The sequence below is a fragment of the Pelophylax lessonae genome, assembly GCF_965119305.1.
Source record: "Pelophylax lessonae genome assembly, chromosome: 4".
Taxonomy (NCBI): Eukaryota; Metazoa; Chordata; class Amphibia; order Anura; family Ranidae; genus Pelophylax; species Pelophylax lessonae.
This window is the reverse complement of record NC_138771.1, coordinates 451,725,814-451,752,003: the sequence shown is the minus strand read 5'-3', so window position 1 is coordinate 451,752,003 and position 26,190 is coordinate 451,725,814. Positions and strand designations below refer to the sequence as shown.

General features: G+C 41.0%; 1 protein-coding gene across 3 annotated transcripts in view; it reads left to right on the top strand.

Moving 5' to 3' along the window:
* The window catches only part of CAMK2A (calcium/calmodulin dependent protein kinase II alpha), a 382,548-nt gene that overhangs the window by 153,437 nt on the left and 202,921 nt on the right, over positions 1 to 26,190 (top strand). For all 3 annotated transcript variants that reach the window (XM_082256095.1, XM_082256096.1, XM_082256094.1), the window contains one exon: positions 14,150 to 14,209. In XM_082256095.1, coding sequence (XP_082112221.1) covers positions 14,150 to 14,209 — 60 coding nt within the window. The remainder of the gene's footprint in view (positions 1 to 14,149; positions 14,210 to 26,190) is intronic.

Genomic DNA, 26,190 nt, shown 5'->3' with positions numbered 1-26,190 from the left:
ATTTGCAAGGGGGTGCAGTGACAGATTGATGGACATTGGCTGCAGGTGCCAACTCTGACCTTTCAGCAGAAGACTGGGTGGGAGACAATGTGAAGGAACTGGAGGCACCGTCAGCAGCCCAATCTACTATCGCCTGTACTTGTTCTGGCCTCAACATTTATAGAGGCACATTAGGCCCTGCCAAAACTGCTGCAGGTTCTGTCGCCTACTCGCAGCTGAGGAAGGTGTTTCACCTGTGCGTGTAGCTGGCACAGATCAACCACGTCCTCTCCTTGCAACAGGAGTTCCACCAGCAACACCACGACCCAGGCCACGTCCCTTATTTGACCTTCTCCTTATATTTATAGAATTTTGGATCTTCCCCCGAAATGGGTTTTTATTGCAAGGCGCAATACAACAGTATACAACGGGTGTATCTCACACGTACAGATACAGACTAGGCTGCAATTTAATATTTTCTCCCTAAATGGGTGTTTATTGAATAGCGGACTAGAACAACAGTATCCAACGAGTGTATCTCACAGTAAAATATGCAGACTAAGCCGCAATGTAATATTTTTTCCCTAAATGGGTGTTTATTGAATAGCGGACTAGAACAACAGTATCCAACGAGTGTATCTCACACGTACAGATACAGACTAAGCCGCAATTTAATATCTTTCTGTCCCCTAAATAGTTTTTTTTATTGCAAGGTGCAATACAACAGTATGCAATGGGTGTATCTCATTGTAACATACGCGGACAGTGAGGCAATAAATTCTTTTGTCCCCTAAATGTTTTTTTTATTGCAAGGCGCAATTCAACAGTACGCAATGGGTGTATCTCACTGTAACATATGCAAACAGGGCCGCAATCAACTTTTTTTGTCCCCTAAATCGTTTTTTATTGCAAGACGCAATACAACAGTACGCAATGGGTGTATCTCACTGTAACATATGCAGACAGGGCCGCAATCAACTTTTTTTGTCCTCTAAATGTTTTTTTTATTGCAAGGCACAATTCAACAGTATGCAATGGGTGTATCTCACTGTAACATACGCGGACATGGTAGCAATCAAATTTTTTTGTCCCCTAAATAGTTTTTTTATTGCAAGGCGCAATTCAACAGTACGCAATGGGTGTATCTCACTGTAACATATGCAGAGAGGGCCGCAATCAACTTTTTTTTGTCCCCTAAATAGTTTTTCTATTGCAAGGCGCAATACAACAGTATGCAATGGGTGTATCTCACTGTAACATATGCGGACAGGGCCGCAATCAACTTTTTTTGTCCCCTAAATAGTTTTTTTATTGCAAGGCGCAATACAACAGTATGCAATGGGTGTATCTCACTGTAACATATGCAGACAGGGCCGCAATCAACTTCTTTTGTCCCCTAAATCGTTTTTTTATTGCAAGGCGCAATTCAACAGTATGCAATGGGTGTATCTCACTGTAACATATGCGGACAGGGCCGCAAATTAACTTTTTTCGTCCCCTAAATAGTTTTTTTTATTGCAAGGCGCAATTTAACAGTATGCAATGGGTGTATCTCACTGTAACATACGCGGACAGGGCAGCAATCAACTTTTTTTGCCCCTAAATGTTTTTTTTTATTGCACGACGCAATACAACAGTATGCAATGGGTGTATCTCACTATAACATATGCAGACAGGGCCGCAATCAACTTTTTTTGTACCCTAAATGGTTGTTTTTTAATAACAAGGAGCAATTCAACAGTACGCATTGGGTGAATCTCACTGTAACATATGCAGACAGGGCCGCAATCAACTTACATAGTTAGTGAGGTTGAAAAAAGACACCAGTCCATCCAGTTCAACCTATGATGTGTGTGTGTGTGTTTGCTGCTAACCGTATATTGTATACCCCTGTATGTTGTGGTCTTTAAGGTGCCCATCTAATAGTTTTTCATCTAATAGTTTTTTGAAACTATCAATGCTGATACCACTGTTTGCAGAAGAGAATTCCAAATCCTTACTGCTCTCACAGTGAAGAACCCCCTGCGTATTTTAAGGTTAAACCGCCTTTCCTCTAGTTTTAGTGAGTGGCCACGTGTCTTATTGTATTTCCTTTCTCTGAATAGGTTTTTCCATATGCTAGGGTTGCTAGTACAATATTTGTACATTGATATCATATCCCCCCTCAATCGTCTCTTCTCCAGAGAGAATAAGTTCAGTGCTTGTCGTCTTTCCTCATAGCTGATGCCTTCCATTCCCCTAATTATTTTTGTTGCCCTTCTCTGGAACTCCAGTTCCAGCACATCCTTTCTGAGGACCGGTGCCCAGAACTGGACATCATACTCCAGATGTGGCCGGACCAGAGTCTTGTAGAGTGGGAGAATAATCTCTTTATTTCTGGAGTGAATCCCCTTTTTTATACATCCCAGTATTCTGTTGGCTTTGCTTGCAGCGGCTTGGCATTGCATGCCACTGCCAAGCCTGTTGTTTACCAGTACCCCCAGGTCCTTTTCCATCCTAGACTCACCCAGAGGTTCCCCCCTAGTGAGTAGCTTGCTTTCTGGTTTCTGGCACCCAGGTGCATTACTTTACATTTTTCAACATTAAACCTCATCTGCCATGTAGTTGCCCACCCCATTATTTTGTTCAGGTCCGCTTGTAAGGTTTCCACATCCTGCATAGAAGATATTGGCATGCTTAGTTTAGTATCACCTGCAAATACTGAGATTTTACTCAATATCCCCTCCTCTAGATCATTTATGAATAAATTAAACAGGATTGGCCCCAGGACAGAACCCTGGGGGACCCCGCTTTTCACACCCGCCCAATCTGAGTACTCCCCATTAATCACCACCCTTTGCAACCTCCCCTAGAGCCAGTTCTCTATCCAGGTACTCACCTTATGGTTCATACCTACCTTCCTTAGTTTGAACAGTAAGCGTTTGTGGGGAACGGTGTCAAAGGCCTTTGCGAAGTCCAAGCTACAAGCTGGGTTAGTGTAGCCCCCCAATTCTTTTGTGAAGACTGAAGAGAAGAAATTATTAAACACTCCTCTGTGGCCAAAACTCCCTTATCGTCTTTTATGGGGCCAATGTGTTCTGGCCTTGCTTCCTTACTGTTTATATACTTAAAGAATTTCTTCGGGTTCTTTTTACTCTCTTCCGCTATATGTCTCTCATGTTCTATTTTAGCCGCCCTGATTTTGTCTTTACATTTCTTATTACACTCTTTGTAACGCTTAAATGCTGTTCCTTGGATTCTCCGAGATTTGTTCTACCTGGTGAGGCTTTCTCATTAAGTTGAGTAGCCACGGCTTTTTGGTAAGCTGCTACCCTTACTAGTGCACTGTGGTGTCCCCACCTCACACATTCCCTGGGTGTCACAGAAGGAAGGACTGATATCACTTTGTTTTGGATTTGTTTCACCTTGGACTTTTCTTGGGAATTTTCAAACACTGTTTGTTCTATTATATGAATTTTTTGTCATATTGTGATATTCATTTTTTACTATATTTATGATCAATTTTTAAGTTTAGCGCTGCACTTTTTGTGAATATTGATTCTTTTTGGTCACTGTCTGTTGATCTTGTGCCAGCTGCTTTTTATTTATCACTTTTTTCAACGTTCCTTATTTGTTCATTTATTAGCGCAGAGATACTCCTTATCTTTTCCAGTATGTGTATATATACATACATGTGTGTGTGTGTGTATATACCCCTACACAGACGTTCAGATGTTATGCCTGCCTCCAAAGACGCCCAAAAAAGGCCCAAAAAAAACGCCTTCTACAAAAACGCCCAGGTGTGACAGGAGCGAAGCCACTATCCTGCTCTACTGCAATTCTAATAGAAATGATCTTTTTTCTATGGCGGTCACCCTGACATGGAAGGGTTTGGTCACCCTGCCATAGCAGTCAAAGTCAGTTAACCCTACACTACACTACAGTCCCCTGACACTTAACACTTTCCCTACAGAAACTAGATTATTAAATCTAACTATAGTGGAAAATAGTACCCTAACTACACTAGATATCCCTTTCCTCACACTAATAATTGCTAAATTACACCTTTGAAGCAGGAGTAACAGAACTGCTTCCACTCTCTTCCACAGCCCTGTAGTAAAGTGCTAGAGATTTGGCGGGGCTATCTTATATACTGGGGGGCGTATTCACTACTGATTGGCCTCTGGACCCCCTAGTCACTCCAATCACATTCCTAGCATCCTCCTGCCCCCTCAATTGGCTTTTACTGATGGTTCTGGTCCAATCACAGGCTTTTAAAGCCCAGTTCCTGTCCCATTGCATTTTGGTCGGTTCTGGTACCGAATTCCGAACTTTTTCAGCAAAAAGTTCGAAATTCGGCCGAATTTCGAACAGTCAATGTTTGGGTCGAACCGATGGTCAACCCGAACCGTTCGATCATCCCTATAGGAGATATTTGCACTGCTTTCAGCCGCTCACGCGAGCGGCGCATGAGCTCTGAAGGTCCGGTGGACCTTCAGCTTTCCTTGCCGGGAGCTTGCCATGAATCCCGCGCGCGACTCCATGCGCGGGAGTGACGTCATCGTGGCTCTGGCCAATCACAGCGCCGGAGCCGCCGAACCCAGAAGAGACGCCGAGGGATCATGTCAACTCCCACAGCGGTGTCCGGGGGTCCGTGTCGGGGCTTCGTTCTAAGGAAAGTAATTCATAATGAGCTAGTATGTGATGCATACTAGCTCATTATGCCTTTGTCTTGCAGGGTTTTTTTTTTTTTTTTTAGGTTTACAACCGCTTTAAGCACACACATATGCACCGAGGTTGCATGAAATGTGCAGCACCGCATGCCTAACAGACTGATAAATATTTTTTTTGTTTCTAACTTCTCCTCACTTGGCTCAGGTCAGGGCATAAAGATTGTTCACTGCACCCCAAAAAATCAAATCAATGTAGATCGCTGTATGATAAAGCAGATTGTTCCTCCTATGCTTTCCCTACAAGCAATCTCTCCAGCCTCGCCCTATAGTAAAGTCCTAACTCTCCCTCAGCAGCAGCAGTCAGGAACCTCTCCCGTTCAGTAGTATTAGCAGAGTGATGCGCGGCGCTGTGTGACTCCACTCCAGCTTATATAGAGTCTGGGTCACATGCTGCACTGGCCTATCACAACCATGCCATTAGTAGACATGGCTGTGATGGCTTCTAGGGCACAGTAGTTAAACGCTTGCTGATTGGCTGCCTTGCACCTGTTGAAAGCGCGCCATTAAAACCGCGCCAAAACATTAAAATAACGTTACCGAACAACGGACAGTACCCGAACATACAGTGAAATGTACAGGTTCGGGTACCGAATACCCAAAGGTCCGGTACGAACACAAACAGTACAGTCCGGGTTCGCTCAACCCTACTCATAATATATGACGTAGGAGTAAAGTGACTGTGCATTGAGTGAATATTGTGGGCTCATAAGCATGTCCTGAGTGCATATACAAATAACTGTATAGAAAAGTCTATATATGGTGTTTTAAACGTTACAGTCTTTCACAATTTTTAAAAAAGTGCTCTTGTGCTCAGTGGTGGTCAAATAGTGTGGTGATCATAAGCATCCAGGTGTAGACTTCAGTGGGGGGTCCTTCACCGTAATCACAGCCCACTTACCAGATGACCCCTTGGGGTCTAGTGTAGGTAAGTGGTCCCCTTTAAGTAGCTCCCGGACATTCCTCTAGGTGCCACGATGGGATCAGGGGTACCTTCCTCTAACTGGAGTGGGGGATGTCTTCTGGGGGCTCCACTGTATTCCCTCGGTAGAGAGCATGGTATAGGGGCTGTATAGGATCCCTCTAAATCCACTTGTAAATCTCTTGGTGGTGTGGTCTCAGCAAATAACCATAAGAGAAGTGGGGAGGCTCATAGTGTAGTATTTAGACATAAATTTATCAAGAAAAAGTAGTCACTTACATAGCAGTATTGAACAAACAGTCGGATCATGGAGACGCAATGGTTGTTGCGGTTTTTTCAGACTCTGTCTTGTGCCTGTCCTGCACCCACACCAGCTGATCTGCACTCTTCTCTGGGTCTTGTTCTTCTGCCAGCTTTTCCAGTCCTGCTTTTCGGACACACACCGGCACACTCATGCCACTCTGTGCTCCGCCATTCCCTGTCATCTTACCAGGGACTCCAGAGCAAGGGCTGTGAGAAAGGCCTTACTCAACACTTCAGGCTCCACCACCAGGTACGTTACAATTATAGAGTTAGTTATAATTCACTATAAGCTCAATAGATATTGCTGCCCATGTGCACATTATAATTATTTACAAATGGATACATTTTGTCTCCCTTGACTCTGGCTGCAAGCGGGCGTGCAAGTGTGGGCAACTGAAGCAGACCTGGCTTCATTTCCTGGATTTTGTGCAGCTGGCTACCCAGCAGGCACCTCCAGATCTAGCACCTGCAAAGTAATGACACTGCGAGGTGCACTTAATTGTTATAAGGTTGCTATACTTTCCCAATAGATGTGCCTCCATCTGTCTCCTTAAAGATATGTCTTCTTGCAGCAGTTCTCACGATGAACGTGCCTGCATTGTATTCCTGTGGATGCTCCCACGATGCTCTTCTTAAAAAATGGTGCCAATTGCATCACTTTCAGTCAGGAAATCTCACAATTGTACCCTCATTAGATGCCCGAAGACTACTTGGATCAATGACATTGACATCCCAGGAGTCAACAGGCTGGACTGATAACTTGGTCCCCTAGGTAGCTGCGATTGAAAGTCATAGGAAAGACTACTGAAAAAAAGGTACTTTCTTTAAATGTCACCATATAAATATCCAAACATTAAATCACTATGGATGCACTTTACAATGTGGTTAATTCCTAAAAATGAGTGGAACTCCGCTTTATGTTGGCTCTACATGGGTCAGTTTTTTGGTTCAACCAGTGGATTGAATGAAAAAAAAAACTGATCCCATTCCTCCATCCACACATTTGATCTGTTGTGTCACTGTATTCTGACATTGGAAGGCTCCTCCGCTATCACAATACGCATATCAGCAGTAGATCAATTTCTGTTAAACTACAGTGGCAACACATATAACTAAATTTGGCCAGTCCCTGCTGAACCAGCTGAATTTCGATCTATGTATGGCCAGCTTTACTGGCCAGATAACCAGATGAAAATAAAGGAAAGAGAGCCTAAAAAAGAAAATGAATGCAGCCACCACATCTAAGAATTGGTAAGCTACAATACAATAAATGTTTGCTTTTATGTTCAATACCCCTTTAAAGCTAGAGTTAGTCATTTGTGGGAGAAATGTAAGACTTTTAGATGGGTTAGGGTGCAGGGTTTAACATAGTCACACAGCACCCTAGGTTTTAGGCAATCAACTAGCAATATAATGAACTTTAAAACTTAGAATTTGCAAAACTTACCATAATTAAATTATCTCCTGAAACCACTAAGTATAGTCTTTAAATTCTAGCATTTGAAGAGAAAATTTGTTATTTTACCTAATAAAACTGTAGCCCTTATCTGTGCTGATATGAAACATTTATTTCTGAGCATGACTTTTTTTCTAACTGGGAAGGACACCAAATTCTAGAACAAGACTTCAATGACTAAACAACTTTAACAAGAAAAACATGACATGTTCTGTTTAATACAGACGGCTCCTATTTTTTTTTTTAACCTCACTTGCCACATCCTGCTGAGTACTGTCCATTGACTCAGCAAGAGAGGGGGTGATGAATAAAGTTTGTTCACACAGTGTTCAAGCTTTTAGCTTCTAAGGGAATCCATGGTCTATTTATAATGAAGTAAATGTGAGCCAAACACTCTCTTGCAGTATCAGGCACTGTCATTTGAAACACGAGCACCTGGAAGATTCACCTGTGAGGTTTTATTAGGAATAATTGGAATAGATAAAAGAGATTGCCTATTTTGTAAAATTGAGTATTGCAAAAACCCCTGCCTAAGGCTGCCTATAGATAATTATTATTTTTTCCTTCATTTGATGTGGACGGGGAAATCCTTCCTGCTGTGCCTTTGCATTCTGACAGTGGGGAGACTTCCCCGCCATCAGAATACACTGATCAGCACTGCTAACTATAGCCCATTGTGCTGATCGAGCAGACATTTTCCAACAGGGCAATTGTACAATAGTCAATCCGTAGATCAATTTCTTTACAACCACCCTGCTTATACATGGATTGAAATTTGACCAGTCCCTGACACATTTTGACCCAAGTATGGCTGGCTTCAGCCCCCATAGGTTGTAGAGGTCTCCAGGGCTGTATGGGGCACAAAGTCTATGGTATGCACTATTTGGGGTGTAGTTAGGCATTGCCAGCTTGCACATTGGCAAGGTTTAGAAGTGGGTGTTCTGTCAACACAAACTTACTTGCAAAAAAGCCAAGTAGGTCCGCCTGTCCATTTTTCAGGTGGGCCCGACCAGACCCTCCATTATCCTCCATGGGTAGTTTACACCTGACTACCTCCAATCAGAACTGATCTGGCAAAACTGAAGGGAATATGTTCCCCTCAGTCTGGCTGGATCGAAGGGCAATTGGATAGCTGTTTCATTTACATTAGACTGCCCATAGAGCAGAGCCGGCTGTGTCCATGTCTGCTCCGCTTATGCACACCTGTCATCCAGTTGCTCAGTTCAGCTCAGCTCTACAGAGGATCAGCAGATAGATTCCCTGTTGAGCGAAACTGGATCCCACCATGTGAAAGGGTCCTAAGTAGTTTTCAGCGATGGGTGGTCTAGGGATATTACAGTGGTGTCTGGATGAAAAAATTGTTACCTGTTTTCATTTGTTTTTAGTTTGAAAGGAGTAAAAAACAGACAAATTCAAAAAGGATCAGATTTTTGGAGATAAAATTAAGAGGTGCATTTTGAGAGTTCCGTTACTGTTGCTTGGGCAAAATTGCTGATGTCCTATTAGATTTGCACACATTTGAAGAGACTTGATGCATCTCCTCAAATCTTTTCTAATTTCTAATGAGACCACTAGAGATGGCCTTGCGGTTCGCCCGGCGGTCGGTTCGCTGCGAATTTTGCTTGTTCGCTACCCACCAAATTTGCGGACACATGGCGTCGTTCGTGGTGGCCATATTTGTTTACATTGGGGAGAATTTGACCCGTGACACAGCCGTCAGGTGGAACGGGACAGCCAATTGAAACATTCCAGCACATGGACAGTCCCCCTACCCTATAAATAGACCCGATCTGGCTGCCATTTCACATTACGTTTTTTGCCAGTGTAGGGAGAGGTCTGCTGTGCTCATCAGGGAGAGTTTGCTAGACACATATAGCGCTGTGAAGATCCACAAAAGTCCTTTTCAGGGCTGGTATTTCGGTATAGGTCTAGTATCTTTTGAGCTTAGGGAGAGGTATCCAGTGGTTGCTTTAGGGGCAGTTAGAGATCGACTGCAGTCACACACAAATCGCTCTGTCAATGTCCACAAAAGTCATTTAAAGTGCTCCAATGTCATTTTAGGGTCTATTACAGTCTGTTTACTATAGGGAGAGGTATCCAGTGGTTGCTTTAGGGGCAGTTAGAGTTCGGCTGCAGTCACATACAAATCGCTCTGTCAATGTCCACAAAAGTCATTCAAAGTGCTCCAATGTTATTTTAGGGTCTATTACAGTCTCTTTACTATAGGGAGAGGTATCCAATGGTTGCTTTAGGGGCAGTTAGAGTTCGGCTGCAGTCACATACAAATCGCTCTGTCAATGTCCACAAAAGTCATTTAAAGTGCTTCAATGTTGTTATAGGGTCTATTACAGTCTCTTTTCTATAAGGAGAGGTATCCAGTGGTTGCTTTAGGGGCAGTTAGAGATCGGCTGCAGTCACACACAAATCGCTCTGTCAATGTCCACAAAAGTCATTTAAAGTGCTCCAATGTCATTTTAGGGTCTATTACAGTCTCTTTACTATAGGGAGAGGTATCCAGTGGTTGCTTTAGGGGCAGTTAGAGTTCGGCTGCAGTCACACACAAATCGCTCTGTCAATGTCCACAAAAGTCATTTAAAGTGCTCCAATGTCATTTTAGGGTCTATTACAGTCTCTTTACTATTGGGAGAGGTATCCATTGGTTGCTTTAGGGGCAGTTAGAGATCGGCTGCAGTCACACACAAATCGCTCTGTCAATGTCCACAAAAGTCATTTAAAATGCTCCAATGTCATTTTAGGGTCTATTACAGTCTCTTTACTATAGGGGCAGGTATCCAGTGGTTGCTTTAGGGGCAGTTTGAGTTCGGCTGCAGCCACATACAAATCGCTCTGTCAATGTCCACAAAAGTCATTTAAAGTGCTTCAATGTTGTTATAGGGTCTATTACAGTCTCTTTACTATAGGGAGAGGTATCCAGTGGTTGCTTTAGGGGCAGTTAGAGATCGGCTGCAGTCACACACAAATCGCTCTGTCAATGTCCACAAAAGTAATTTAAAGTGCTTCAATGTCGTTATAGGGTCTATTACAGTCTCTTTACTATAGGGAGAGGTATCCAGTGGTTGCTTTAGGGGAAATTAGAGATCGGCTGCAGTCACACACAAATCGCTCTGTCAATGTCCACAAAAGTCATTTAAAGGGCTGCAAATTTTTTGGTATTGCTGTGCAGTGCACTAAAAAGGGGGGGGGGGGGAGGAGGTTAATCCAGAGTATAATATACTTTGTAGAAAGCATATTATAGTGGATCAGTAGTACTATTGTGCACTGTGCAGCATTGTGACAGGTGTGGTGGTGAGACTGAGCGTTTCTGCAGCAACACTACATGCCTAATTTTTCAGACTGGAAATGAAAAACAATGGGTCTGTAAAGGTTCCGCCAAATTGTGGAATGGATGCGGACCCATTTTACAGATGTGTGAATGGACCCTATATGTATTAGACAATGTATTTACCGGCTACTGTCAGTTCTGGCTGATTAATTAAAAAAATATATATATTTTTTGCTGTAAAAAAAAAAAAAAAAAAATTTAAGGCAACTTTTTCAATTGCAATACTTCTGTTATGACATTGTCCATGTGCTGGGACAATTTGTGCACAGCTAATACGTCTTTTCTGGCTGCAAATATTACCTAAAAGTTTGCCTCCCATCAAAGTCAATGGGGCCCGCCGCGAACTCGCGGTTCGTGGACTTTTGAGAAAATTTGCGGCTGGCGTTCGCGAACCGCCCCGGCCGATGTTCGTCCATCACTAATGACCACAACTTTGAAGAGAGCTTATTGGAAACCATTTGAATGCACTCAATGCACTCAAATTTCCATTTCATTACAAGGATGTTTCTACATGGATACCAACCTATTAAAATTCAATTGTATTAACATAGGTAATGTAAATGTAGTAGAACATTTCTACTGAACGATGTCTAGACCTTTTTTTTTTTATATGCAAATTAAAAGACAGTACAAATCACAGCTAGATTTCGGTTTGTAGCCCTTGGGAACATATCTTCTTTCAAAGATAACTGAGCAAATTACACCATTTTAACACAAAATTATATTTTTAAGTCAAGTGAGTTAAACTGTGGTGCATTGTTATTTATTTATTTTTTTTTTTCGTTTCATCTTCAAGTTTTTTTTTTTTAGCTTCAAGTAGTCTTTTGCTGAACTACATAACCACCTTGCACCCACAAACTATCTGTACCTGTTCTATTGTCATTCTTCACTGTTCTAATGAAGGGCAGGGAACAAAAAGAGACAAAAAAGATCAGAAACTTTTTATTAAATTCCTAAGGGTTTTCCTAAGTCCAACTCCTACCCAAACCTTTAAAAAAATAACAAAATGTAAACAGAATTTGGAAAGGTACTGTACATTGTTCTTCCAATTCTAATGTATGGGAACCCGCTGGGGGAATTTCATGTCAGTTTCCGTCCCTTTAACAGCAGGACAAGAAATATGGGGTGTGACACGGGAATACAAGAATAGTTATAGTAACTTGATACAGGTGCCAACTGTTACCCAGTTTGCTGAAAAAAAGTGTTTTGTTGCTGATCTGCAACCAATGACTTCCTTACAATTCAATCAATGGATCTAGCATCATATATGCTGATATATCCTTTTCTCCTTTTATCATAAATGTTTTACAGGTTGATTAGAATCCTCCTAATAAGCCTTAAGAACCTGGGTTAGGTATATGCCTGTATGCTGGACCCTTATTCTACGTACTTCACCATTCTAATGGTAACATATTCCCACTATGATGGGTAATAACTTTATTTATTACATGCAGTCAGTGTGAGGGTGTTTTGGCCCATGTCTCCTGAATTTAATGATTCTTCATTTTTTTAAATAATACTTTGAATAGATTTTGTTCCTTCATTCTTAGCAATGGAAAGTCCATGTGGTCCCTTATGCATTCTGAGATGGGCTCCCCTAAGCCGGCCAGCGCCCGCAGGACCGGGGTTATCACACCTGGTTTTTAAAGAGCTCTGGTCCATGTTCAATGCAATATTCTTCTCTGTTATAAGATTTCCATCTATATTTGAGAAGTCTAATTTCTATTATATTGGAGTGTTTCCCTCATAAATCTTTACATTTTTATACATTTCTGATCATCTAGAGACCTCCCATCTTGCCCGTAATAAAGATTTGGACTGAAGCAATTGAAATGCTTTGGAGCTTATGCTGGCAGGATTTATTATCTGAGAAATGTTATTGTAAACTGTTATTTAAATTTCCTGCCTGTTATACATAGGGGCTTTAGCATGTAGTATATTGGAATTGATTCTGCACCAGAGCTTGTGTACATTTTAGGATGTGCTAAGTTTGCCCATGTTTTTGTATAAATAAAGTTGTTGCTAAATAATTTTTATATAATATGATGGTGGTATACTTGTGTGGCTGCATTAAGGCTCAGTTCGCACATATGCGATACAGGAACCCTGCGAATCCACTGCGGGTTTCCGCATCACATTCAAATCACAGGCAGTCCACACTGCCATATGCAAATCGCCGGGGGTGTCAATACAAAGTTAACGACACCCTCAGATCAGTTCGCATATCGCAGTGCGAACTGACAGTTCGGACATTAATCGAATTGCATCGGATCACGATCCAATTCTGCTGCTGCTCCTGTGCGTGTTCTACCCATATCCGATGCGAATTCAGCCATACAATCTGTATGGCTGAATTTGCATTGCACTGACATTGCATGTGATTTGCAGAGCAATGTGCTCCGAATCACATGCAATGTCTGTCCTCGCCATAGTGTGAATCGGGGCCCCAAGGGGAAAACAAAGAGAACAGTTGGGTTTTGACAGGACTTCTACTTCAAAGTAGAACTATAGCTTAAACTTTTTTTACCATTTTGGATAGAGCAAGGGAGGATTATAACCACTGTCAGATTTTTTTTTCTTCATCTGTGTTCCATTGCGTAGATTTATCTTTACATCCGGTGCCATAGCCAAACAGGAAGTAAGAGGAAATCTCTGCAAATTAAAGGAACTTCTTAAGGGCCCCCAGGTCACCAGAAATAGTGTCCCTATTAAAAGATTCCCTCTCTATTACTTTTCTGGGGACAAACCAAAATTTGGGATTTTCTTTTACATTCACTTTCAATAATATTGGTATATAGGACAAAAAGAGAGCATGAATCTCCCTAACGGGGGCACAGGCTGCAATAAAAACTGACAGGGGTTCTAATCCCTCTCCACTCTATCCAAAACTAAATAAAAGTTTTGCCTTTAGTTATACTTTAAAGGAGAAGTACAGTCAAAGTTTGTTTGGCTGTACTTCTCCTATGGATCACAGGAGTGCAGTTAGTTTTGCACTCCTGTAACCCGTGTTCAGCAGAGAGCGGTCTGAAGTCTGCTTTCTGCTGACGTCACAGAGTCGGTCCAGGCTTGGGTGTCATCGCAGCCATGAAGTCAGGATCGGCCTACATGCCTGGACCGACACCCGGCTCAGCCTCTCAGCCTGAGCCAGACGCTCCCACCCCCTCCACCGCAATGCTCTCCAGTGAGCGAGGAGGGGGCAGAGCAGAGAGCTGCTGACTGACAGCCAGCAGCTCTCTGCTGGAGGAGCTGTCAGAACGGTTCTGAGTGTTAGAAGCAACGTGGACAGATTCATCATCGGACCCATCCTGCATCCACCTAGGTAAGTATGAATCACAAAAAAAAAAAAAACATACATCTTATGCAATTAGGCTGCATACATTGAATTCATTGCATACATTGAATTCCTTTGCAATAACCATATATCTTATCTTTTCCAGATCACCAGAAGCTGGAACGTGAAGCACGAATTTGTCGTCTCTTGAAGCATCCGAACATAGGTTAGTCACCATCAGTTGTTATACGTGCAGTACATACTGTATACTATCAAGTCAATATACACTTGTTGCATTTGAAAACAGTAGTTAATATTAAAGTGTTACTAAACCCAGGACCCTGCATTCAGTAAATTTTGTCTCCCACAGTGCGCAGAACATGGAAACGCAATTACTTTAGTAAATATAAACTGCTAAATACCGTTTTTCTTCACCACTTAGAGCAGTCTTGTGACTTCTATCAGTGTCTGGTTAAAGCATGTAGGAGGAGTTTTTATTCTCTCCTGTTTGTCCTATGAGGCTGCAGGACCCCTGACCCCCTATCTGGACAGTGCTGATTGGCCATGTGCTGATTAGGGTTGATCGAACTTTTGAAAAGTTTGGTTCGGCCAGAACATCCGAACTTCCCGAAAGTTCGGCCCGGATTTCAGAACCCCATTGAAATCAATGGGACCCGAACATCGGTAATCAAAAAACACAATTTTTAAGCCCTAAAACCCAATAAATGCCCCTAAAAAGTCCCTAGGGTTCTGGGTCATGCCCCATTAACTATTAATCACACAAAAAAAAGTTCTTAAAAATTGTCATTTTTGATAAAAAAGCCAATTATTGAAAAATTAAAAAAAAAAAAGAGGTTTCCAGAACCATAAAAAAAAAGATCGTTTGTATTAAAACACTTTCAGCACAGGAGTTTTCACACCTTGCCGGTTTAATAGCAGGCATTTTTTTGGGTTCTTTGCAGTCAGGAAAAACATCTGAACTTGTGTATAGTGGTACTGTGCACAAGTTCTGATGTTTTGCCTGCCTCCAAAAACCCCCAAAAAATGCCAGCAAAAACACACCTGGGCATTTTTTTTTGACGCTAGCATTTTTTTTGGCATTTTTTTGGGTTCTTTTGAGGCAGGCAAAACATCTGAACTTGTGTATAGTGGTGTATATACACACATACATATATTTATATACACACCTAGACATATATAGGTGTGATAGTAGCAGAAATATATGCTTGTGCTAATAAAATCATTTACAGTAATATATTTCTGCTACTATCACACCTATATATGGCTAGGTGTCTATATACATATAATTATGTGTTTATATATACCACTATACACAAGTTCAGATGTTTTGCCTGCCTCAAAAGAACCCAAAAAAATGCCAAAAAAAAACGCTAGCGTCAAAAAAAAAAATGCCCAGGTGTGTTTTTGCTGGCATTTTTTGGGGGGTTTTGGAGGCAGGCAAAACATCTGAACTTGTGTATAGTGGTATATATACACACATACATATATTTATATACACACCTAGACATATATAGGTGTGATAGTAGCAGAAATATATGCTTGCGCTAATGAAATCATTTACAGTAATATATTTCTGCTACTATTACACCTATATATTGCTAGGTGTCTATATACATATAATTATGTGTGTATATATACCACTATACACAAGTTCAGATGTTTTGCCTGCCTCAAAAGAACCCCAAAAAATGCCAAAAAAACGCTAGCGTCAAAAAAAAAATGCCCAGGTGTGAGAAGCTGGTGAGAAGCCATATGACTGTGCCGAAGCAACTCAGAGAAATGATCATTTCTCTATAGCGGTCACCCTGCTATGGAAGGGTTTTGTCACCCTTCCATATCAGTCACTGTCAGTTAACCCTACACTACACTACGGTCCCCTTACACTTAACACTTTCCCTACAGAAACTAAATTTTTGAAGCTAACTTAAGTGTAAAGGAACACTCTAACTACACTAGATATCCCTTTCCTCACACTAATAAATGCTAAATGACACTTTTAAAGTAAAATTAACAGAACTGCTTCCACTCTCTTCCATGTCCAGTATAACAATGCTAGGAATATGGCAGGGGCTATCTTATATACTGGGGGGCGTATTCACTAATGATTGGTCTAGGGACCCACTAGTCACTCCAATCACATTCCTAGCATTCTCCTGCCCCCTCAATTGGCTTTTGCTAATGGTTCTGGTCCAATCACGGGCTTTTAAAGCCCATTTCCTGAAGCATTGCATTTTGGTCGGTTCTGGTTGCCGAATTCCGAACTTTTGGGCAAAAAGTTCTAAATTCGGCCGAACCTCGAACACCCAATGTTCGGGCCGAACCGATGGTGGACCCGAACCGTTCGATCATCCCTAGTGCTGATCACATGCTCTCTCCCAAGAAAAAAAAAAAACCTGTCTAGCAATACACACCAAATTGAGCATGTACAGCCTGACTCCAAAGACTCTGTTCTATCAGGAGATGGTTTGGATGGTGTGAGGACAGTGGAAGACGGAGATGATCAGAGAAGGCAGGATCAAACAGCCTTTTTACACAATGGGGAGGATTAACCTCTTAGGTTCCACAGTGAATAAAGCAAGCATGCTTTACTGCATATAAAGACTTATTTTACCATTGTGGGTTTAGTAACACTTTAATTGATCACCTTAGCAGGTATTACAGAGTTGTTTCACTGACTTTGCTCTTAAAGTAACTTTGACCTCTCTAATACATTTAATATTCTAAGACTTTGGGGTTGATTTACTAAAGGCAAATAGATTATGCACTCTGGGAGTGCAGTTGTACTCAATATTCCTAGAGCTTAGTGAATGTGGTGAAGCTTCACTTTTTAAAGAATACCCAATGCAAAGAAAATAAGAAAACAGCATTTTTGCCTTTACATGATTGGATGATGGAAATCAGCAGGTTTACTGCATTCACTAAGCTCTGGTGAAAATAATTGCTACTGCGCTTACAAAGTACACAGTCTTTTTGCCTTTAATAAATTGACCCCTGTGTGTTTTTGAATTATGATGGGAGCCACATAGGGATGGATAAACTCATGCTGAGTCTTGGTGGGTCTTCTGCAGAGAATTTGAATACCTGTAAGGTCCATTGGAATCAGGGCCACAAACTACTGCTTAATGTAAAAAATAGTCCATGACCATCTAGAAAACTAGCCAAACATAATAAAGAACTAGAGATAAAGAATGTTTGAAAATCTCCAAATAACGCACAATTTGTATTTAATTACTTTCCTAGAGGTCTATTTCATCATTAATAAATGACAAAAACTAGCAAGTCTGATTGGAATCCTCCCTATATACTGGAGCTCTGAACTTTGGTCCTATGAACAAACGAGTTCGAAGAGGAAACTGTTCTTTTTGCTGATAGTAGACAATCATTTTCTCACTTTCATATTTGAATTGAAATTTGGGGGGAAAAAAGGCGGTATTCGATTGGGTAATCTTGCAGTCTTGTGTGCTGACCTTCCTGATATGAAGGCAGCTTAATGATTTCATTACTGTATCTCTATCCTTGAGCTAAATGACAGCTAAATGTGCTAAATGAGTTTAATGTGAATAAAAGAACAGGTGCATATGAAATAGAATTTTCATTTCATTTCATAAAAGCATGAGTCAGAGGGGTAGAGGTGACTGTGCTGTCATCAAGTTTGCTGAGAAAAGGGACCTAATTACGGCAGAAGTGACAATAAATGTGCACCCTTTCTCCAGAGTTAATTTTTAGGAGCTACTTTTTAGTAGGCCTTCCTCCAGCCTTTAAAGCGGAATTAAACCCAAAATCATAGTATTTTACAGCTTACCGCTCATTTGGCTGCATTTGTTTTCTTTTTTTTTTAGGCTTTTTTCCATCTGTTTCACCTAGTGATCTGCCCAGTAACTCACCTGCTTTATTACAGTTCTCCCACTCTGCATGAAGGAGCACAAAGACACCTTTGTACAACAGCGCTGTTAATCTGGGGGGAGTGTAAGGTTCGCTGGCAGATTTAGATACACTAGCAATTTTTTTTTCTGTTTATTTGGCGTTTTATACAAAGATAAAAAAGAAAAAACATAGAACAAAACAAAATCACAGTCAACTAGCCTTTGCAGGGAATTCATACTAACAAGTTACCTATAGGAAGATAAAAAAACAAGCAATGTTAAATGTTTAGACTAGAAAGGTGTGGTATCAGAGAGATACCACTGAAACAAGAGAACCTTACCTAACTCAGATAGGTGAGTAGTTAAGGCTTCCCTAATAAAGACAAAATGGGTATCAATGACGAGGGACATATGCACGATTCAAGCTTAATCTGCACACCCCCTTGGGGTGTCCCGCCAATCTCCTCGTCCAAACTCTTTCATATTTCCTTCAAATTGGTTCAAAAAATGATTGGCAGATTCCATTTCTGTATGAAGAATAGCTGGTTGGTAAAGAGCGAGCCCGGAATCCGGTCGCCGCATCCCTAACAACCGATTAATTATCAGCTGTCAGTGGGCTTCTCCGCTGACATATGAAATGTAAACAAAAGAATGCTGGCAATGAAAAATGCAGAAAAAAAACAGTGTGACCCCCCCCCCCATCCATACCAGGCCTGTATCCAAGCATGCAGCCCGTCAGGCCAGGAAAGGGGGGGAAAAGTGAGCGCCCCCTTCCTGAACCATACTAGGCCACATGCCCTCAACATGGGGGGAGACATGATGGGGACAAGGGCCTCTTCCCCACAACCCAGGCCTGTGGTCGTGGGGGTCTGTGTGCCCCTCCTATGTGAATGAGTATGGGGTACATTGTGAAGTCACTGACCCGGGGCATGTTGGAATGATGACGTGGTTAGGGGGTGGGGGTCACCCAGTGATGTAGTTGGGTTACCCCGCACCTTAGTTATTTGAGAACTGGCATACGGCAAGAGTCGAGTGGAGTGGAACGTTTTTGAGGGTTTTTTTCAGGTCGGTGGTAGCAGCGAGCATCGTGATTGACGATGGATCTACTTCAGGGGACATTTGTTTGTTATTTTTTAAATAAAGGACTTGTCAAAAACTGCCTACTATACTTTTTTGGGTGAAAATGTAGGGGTACTGTGTACCCCATACTCATTCACATAGAGGGGGCCGGGATCTCAGATTTCGCAGACCCTCACAATCACTGACCAGGGTTGTGGGGAAGATACCCTTGTCCCCATCAACATGATGGGGACAAGGTGCTTTATTTCTTCAGAATAACAAAAGGTAGGAATCTGCAACAGTTAGTTAATACCCTTGTAATGTACACAGATCACCCAGAAGGGAATGTTTTTTTTTCTTAACAAAAGTGAAGTAAGTGCTAGCTCTCACCAGATGCAGTCCAGTGCGTTTTTTTTTCTGCATGAAAAATGCATGCACAGTGTTTTCCATGTATTCTAATTGACCTAGTTTTTTTTTTCTGAATGAAAAATTAGTTTTTTTGCATTTGTTTCTGCTAGAACTGTATGTGGCAATGGCTTGCATGTGTTTAATTCAGCGCAATAGAAAATGCCTTGCCCAGCCCTGGGTGCATGTTGGACCTGCATGCAGTCTGCAGTGATGGGAAACTAATTTGCATGGGTTGCCTCAAATAACAATAGATAAGGAAGCGGATGCACACAAAGCCTAGAGGCTGTAGCGGACAGTATGCAGCAAAATCCACTGCCTGTGGGGTGAACTGTAAGCAAAAACTCATCCAGAACGTATCCGGAGTGCATTTTTGCTGTGTGAACTGGTCCTTACTCCTTAAAGCCTGCTTCTAAATTATTATAAGTCTTAGCTGTACACATCTGCAAATATATGTGGAAGACATACACCAGTTACAAGGATCTTCTTCTATTGGAGCCCCACTTTAATTTATAGCAGTACTAGTACTTGAGCTACAGAAAAGCAAAGCAATCCAATTCCTAGCTGTGACCCTAACCTGATCTGCAATATGCTGGCCAGTGAAGTCTAGAAGTCTTTAAAACCTCCGTAAGTCCTCTGTTACTTAGCTCTTTACAGAAACAATTTCTGGGTTCTTCATAAAAGCATCTCTGGAAGTTAGATAGGACAGTGGTCCTCAACTCCGGTCTTCGGGGCCCACTAACAGGCCAGATTTTAAATATTACCTTGGGGAGATGCAGACTAGAATACTGCAATCACTGAGCAGAAAATGAGATCACCTGTGATTTAATTTAGTTATCTTGCAAACCTGGCCTGTTAGTGGGCCCCGAGGACCAGAGTTGAGGACCACTGAGGACACTGCAAACTAGTGGAAAGGATAGTTTTACAAGAGATATTTTTAGAAAAACTTTTTGTTGTCTTATTGACCTACAGCACTTGTTTAAAGCTGGACTTTAGGCAGACATACAAACACAAGTTACTGAAGTTTTTTTTATTACTTGATAGTACTGAAATTTATTTTTAAAGGGTTACTAAACCCAGGAGCCTGCATTTGCTAAATCTGGTCTCCGACAGTACACAGAACACGGAAATAATTTTAGTAAATAGAAACTGCTAAATACCTTTTCTCATCAGCAGTATAAAGCAGTCTTGTGACTTCTATCAGTGTCCAGCCAAGCACTGGTTAAAGCTTGTAGGAGGAGTTTTCATTCACCTCTGACTGTCCAATGAGGCTCCAAAATGTTTGCAAAATGAACAAAATGTCTTTTCCTTAAACCCATGATAAGATTGTAAAGTACGTTAGTAGAAAAAAGGCAGCCACCTGAACACAGGCTGTGTGTTGTTCGCAGCTTTTCCTGCACAATCTTCAAAAGGGAAACCAGCCAGAGACTGGTAATACATTTCTGAGAAACAATAATAATTATTTACAAATGGACTTAATAAACTCAGCAGTCCCTTTGTTTCTCTAGTACGGAATACCTTATTTGGGGATACATGATATTCTCCTCTCCAGTCCAACAACCATTTACCACCCTACCATTCTTCACTCTTTCCAGATGCAGGTGTTTCCAGTGAAGGGTAATTTTTGTACTATAGTATACAAACATATTTTGGACAGTTTTGCACTTTCAGCTTTATAGCAAAAGTTTGTGGAGGGCCGTATTCTTGTCCAGAATATCTGTCCTCCTCTGCACAAAGCCAGGTCCATAAAAATGGTTTGATAAGTTTGGTGTGGTGGAACTCAAATACCATGAATGGAATCTAAACCTCAAACACACTGAACACCTTTGGGATGAGTTAGAATGCCAACTTTAAAACAGGCTTTTATTACCCAGCATCAGTATGAATTGGCACAAATGCTCACAGATACATTTTAAAACCTTGTGGGAAGCTTTCCCCCAAAAAAAAGTGGAGGCTCTTTTAGCCCCAGTGGTGGGGAGGTGGGGAGCAACTTCATATTAATGCCCAATATTTTGGAATGGAGTATCAAACAAGCTCATATACAAGTGCATCTCATAAAATTAGAATATCATCAAAAAGTTAATTTATTTCAGTAATTCAATTTAAAAAGTCTAACTCACACATTTTATATAGATGCATTACACAAAGTGATATATTTCAAGCATTTCTTTATTTTAATTTTGATGATTATGGCTTACAGCTAGTGAAAACCCAAAATTTTGTATCTTAAAAAAAAGAATATTATAAGACCAATGAAAAAAAAAATGTTTAATACAGAAATGTTGACTTACTGAAAAGTATGTCTATATACAGTATAGTATGCACTTAATACTTGGTCGGAGCTCCTTTTGCATGAATTACTACATCAATGTGGTGTGGCATGGAGGCCAACAGCCTGTGGCCTGAGGTGTTATGGAAGCCCAGGTTGCTTTGATAGCAGTCTTCATCTAATCTGCATTGTTGGGTCTGGTGTCTCTCATCTTCATTTTGACAATACCCCACAGATTCTCAATGGGATTTAGGTCAGGTGAGTTTTCTGGCCAATCAAGTACAGAGATACCATGATCATTAAACCAGGTTTTAGTATTTTTGGCAGCGTGGGCAAGTGCTAAGTCCTGCTTGAAAAAGGAAATCAGCATCTCCATAATTGCCAAAAGTACCAATACTTGGTGTAATGCAAAAGAAGCCCCGACCAGGTATTGAGTGCATACTAAACTGTACATGGACATACTTTTCAGGAAATCAACACTTCTGTATTAAAAATTATTTTTTTTATTAGTCTTATGTAATATTCAAATGTTCTGAGATACTGAATTTTGGGTTTTCTCTAGCTGTAAGCCATAATCATAAAAATTAAAAGAAATAAATGCTTGAAATATATCACTCTGTGTGTAACAAATCAATATAAAATATATGAGTTTCACTTTTTGAATCGAATTACTGAAATAAGTTAACTTTTTGATGACATTCTAATAATATGAGATGCACCTGTATATCTGACTTACATATGACTCATACTTACTTACAAATGAAGGGAGACAACAGGAAGTGTGTAATTTTTTTGAGATGCACCTGTAAGTGAGATAGTCAGGTACACAAACTTTGTTCATACAGTTTATGCCCTGGATTATTTTCCTCTTCAGGCCACCGAACATGCAGCATGGCTCCTTTCATCAAGTCTACTGGTGCCATGCGGTTTGATGGATTTTCACAGCACATGGACGCCTTTTCCAGATAAAATTTATGAATCAGCTGGAAATGCTGAAGTTTTAAGTTCCATGACCCAGAGATGTACATAAATATCCTAAACTAATAATCTAATTTTAAGGTCTCAGTTTGAGCAGACCTGGACTTGTAGTAGAATTACACATGCCACAGCCTAGGCTAGGGTATAACCTGTAGGACCACACTGCTAATAACTTAATGTACAGTATAAATTAAGGCAAACCTTTTTTTAGTTTTGGATACATTGGGGTGGGATTAGAACACCTGTCAGTTTTTTTTTTCTGCTGTCTGTGCCACCATTCAGGAGATTCACCCTCTCTATTTGTCCCATTTACCATTATCACCAAAAGTAAAAAAAAAAGCCCAAACTTTGGATTGGCCCCAGAACAGGAATAGAGGCAAAATCTTCCAATGGGGACCTGAAATCTGACGACCCTGGGGACAACCATGTATTCCCTCACTTTGGAGGGATCTCCTCTCACTTCCCATTTTGGCAATAGGACAGAAAGTGAAGGGAAATCTATAAAGGACACGGATGTTAAAAAAATATGGGTTATACCCCTCCCTTACTGTATTAAAAAAAAAAAAAAAAAAAACATTTGCCTTTAGTTCTATTTTAAAGTGTATGTAAAACCAAATGGTTTTGTTTTTTTTTGTGTGTGTGTGTGTAAGTAAATTAGCACCTGTGTCAGGTTTTTATTGTTGTATGTTTACTGCTGGGGAGATTTATACTCTCTATTGGCCTTGGTTGGTGACCATTGTCTCCAGTAAAGAATAGTATAGTGAAGCAGGAGGTCAGAGGAAATCTTCTAATGGGGAAATCTGTTCTGGTGACCACTTAGGAGACAGTTCCTCTTACTTTCTACTGTGTCCTTGGGACAGAAAATTAAGAGAACTTCCTTCCCATATTGGGCATAGCAAAAAAAGCTGACAGGGTTCTTCACCATTCCATACGCTTTACAAAACTAGAAAACTTCCAGAGAGTACCTGGAAAGTTGTAAATTTGAGTGGGGGAGAGTCTAAAGCCTCATACACATGCATCGAAAAAGTAGAAATTCGGCCGGGAAATTTCGTCCGACGACCGATGTGACGATTTTCGGCTTGTTAGTGTGATGCTTCCGACAACCGACTCCGACTTTTCGGACGAAAAAAATCTGGTGTGCAGGCTATAAAATTTTTGTCCGCCGTCAAAACACGTCCGATTTTCGTGCAGTCAGTACAGATTTCGACAGGGAAAAATCTAATGAGCAAGTCTGGGCATGCTCAGAGAAGAAAGAATACAAAGAAAGCAAACCAACACATGACATCACTTCTGAAGTAGAATTTTGTTGGGCGAGAAAATTTGTGTGCAGTCTAGGCACATTCCAACCAACAAAACACCACTCTGGACAAAAGACGGACGATCGGTCGGCCGATAATCGTCGCGTGTAAACGGGGCTAAAAGCTTACAGTTCAGTACCAAGTGGTAATTAATCACCTGGGCTGAATATAGCAGAGACACTCACTTTGGGCAAACTTTGTTAGATAGCTGAAATCACCAATCATTTGAAATATACAAATGTCTTTATTGCATGCTGAACACTGTGGCAATACAATATGATGGAGGAGACTTGATAGAAGTGTTTTAGGCAGTCAAAAAGGAGTATTGGCTTTCCTAGTCCCAATGTGTGCCTTGTAAGGGAGGACGGATTACAAAAGTCAACAGAGAGGAAAAGGAAATTACCTCATAAGAAGGGTAAGGGAATACAAAAAATGGTTCCAAGGTGGCAGCATAATAATAAAAAAAAACAGAGAGAATGACGTAAGCCATATATACACAAATACAACTGCATTTTCCATGTACTGCAGAGGCAGCACATATACAGTATTCTACGTAGAACAAATTTGCAGCAGAAGGTACTTTTTATATTTTTTATGCGCCACGCTTTGTAGTTACATAAACTCTGAATCACAAGTTGAATAAACATATACGTGGAGCTGGGAGTCCACGGGGCACTAGTGGTTACTGCTTTAGCAGAGATACCGGATCGCATACTGCATTTTGGCCTGTTGTAGCCTGGTGCGCTGTAAGCCCCAGGTAAATGTGAGTACCGGTTTTAAATTAATTTTAATAGATACCTTTTTAAATGATATAACCACTATTGTAGTCTCTCTCACCTGCATATACATATGCCAAGGCTACTGGCTCAAGGTGAGGCTGCATCACTGAAGGAGAGGTATCCAGGCGATCCAGATCGCAGTTTTCAGCCCAGGAGAGGCTAAGTTGCTATATTTGACCGAACTTAATTGTGAGGTCGCAGAGAACGAGGTGAGAATACACCTGAGGGGGGGAACACGCTGAGGTGTCACCTTGGTTCTTCTTTCACTATCACTATTGGAAGAAGTTGGATAAGGAGCACTTTTAATGTGAATGGTGTCCGGATGCTGGGATTTACCATTTAAAATGATATGGACAGCACTTTTGAATATTTTTGTATATAATAGTTTACACTCTGGTATTGCATGTTTTTTCAATATTGAGGATTACGCTGGTACTTTGTAATTGGGAGTATTGTTTTTATCCACGTTTCAGTTTTTCATTTAAGTTAAATTTTTTTTGCAGTGCTGTTTTGCACTCTATATATGTTCATTCAACTTGCGATTTAGAGTTTATGTAACTACACAGTGTGGCACATAAATAATATAAATATATTTTGCACATCATATGGGATTGTGATCAGTGTCAGCAGCGATCTTAGTTACCTTGTGAATACGTACAGTAGCTCGCAAGATTTTTTTCATATTTAGAAGGTACTTTTTATTTTGGGAATACATTCCTAAATAGATGAGAAAATAAAAAAAAAAAAGAGTTTTCGTTTCTCTTAAGTGTTGGTCCACATTTGTGCGCTGTGAGTTTTCAGCGAATTCTGTGTCGATTCCGCATCACATCCAAATCACACCCAATTCATGCAAACCACTGCGGGTGTGTATGTTAAGTTAATGACACCCCGAAATTGATTCATAAAACGCAGTGCGATCTCATTCTGGTGCGGCCAAAAAAAGTGGTCCTGCGATTATAGCCAAACAGAATAATGGCTCAAATCGCACTGCTGAAGAATCTCATGTGATTTGAATGGGAATGCTGTGTGATTCCTGTTCAAAATCGTATGCGATTTCCGCATGTGAACCGCGTGTTAATCTCCCAGTACTAAATGATTAACCATAGCAATCACTTCATTAGAGTAGACTGACGCAAAAGATTTGTAGTAGCTCAGAGATGACTGTTTCACATAGGCGTCAGGTTGTATAAGAGCAGTGTGAACAGCAAGTTTTAAGGCTGGGTTCTCACTTAATGTGGTAGCGGCTCACAGCAGGGGGTCCAGTGCATCCCTGTTCTCTGTTTCAGGGACAAATTAGGCCCGAATTTTTGCCTGAATTCGGACCTGAAACCACTCTGCAGCAGCCACGGAGATGTGTGAACCGGCTCCACTGAGAGCCGGTCCCAGTCTTCTGTCATGCGAACTGTAACAAAGAAAAAGAACAAGGGCGCCAAGTCATAAAGGTAGATGAACAGCTATATAATTTAATGTAGTAACTTACATGTTAAAAACAGGTATTCCAATAAGACAGCATGCATGGTGCAAAAGGACAGTCC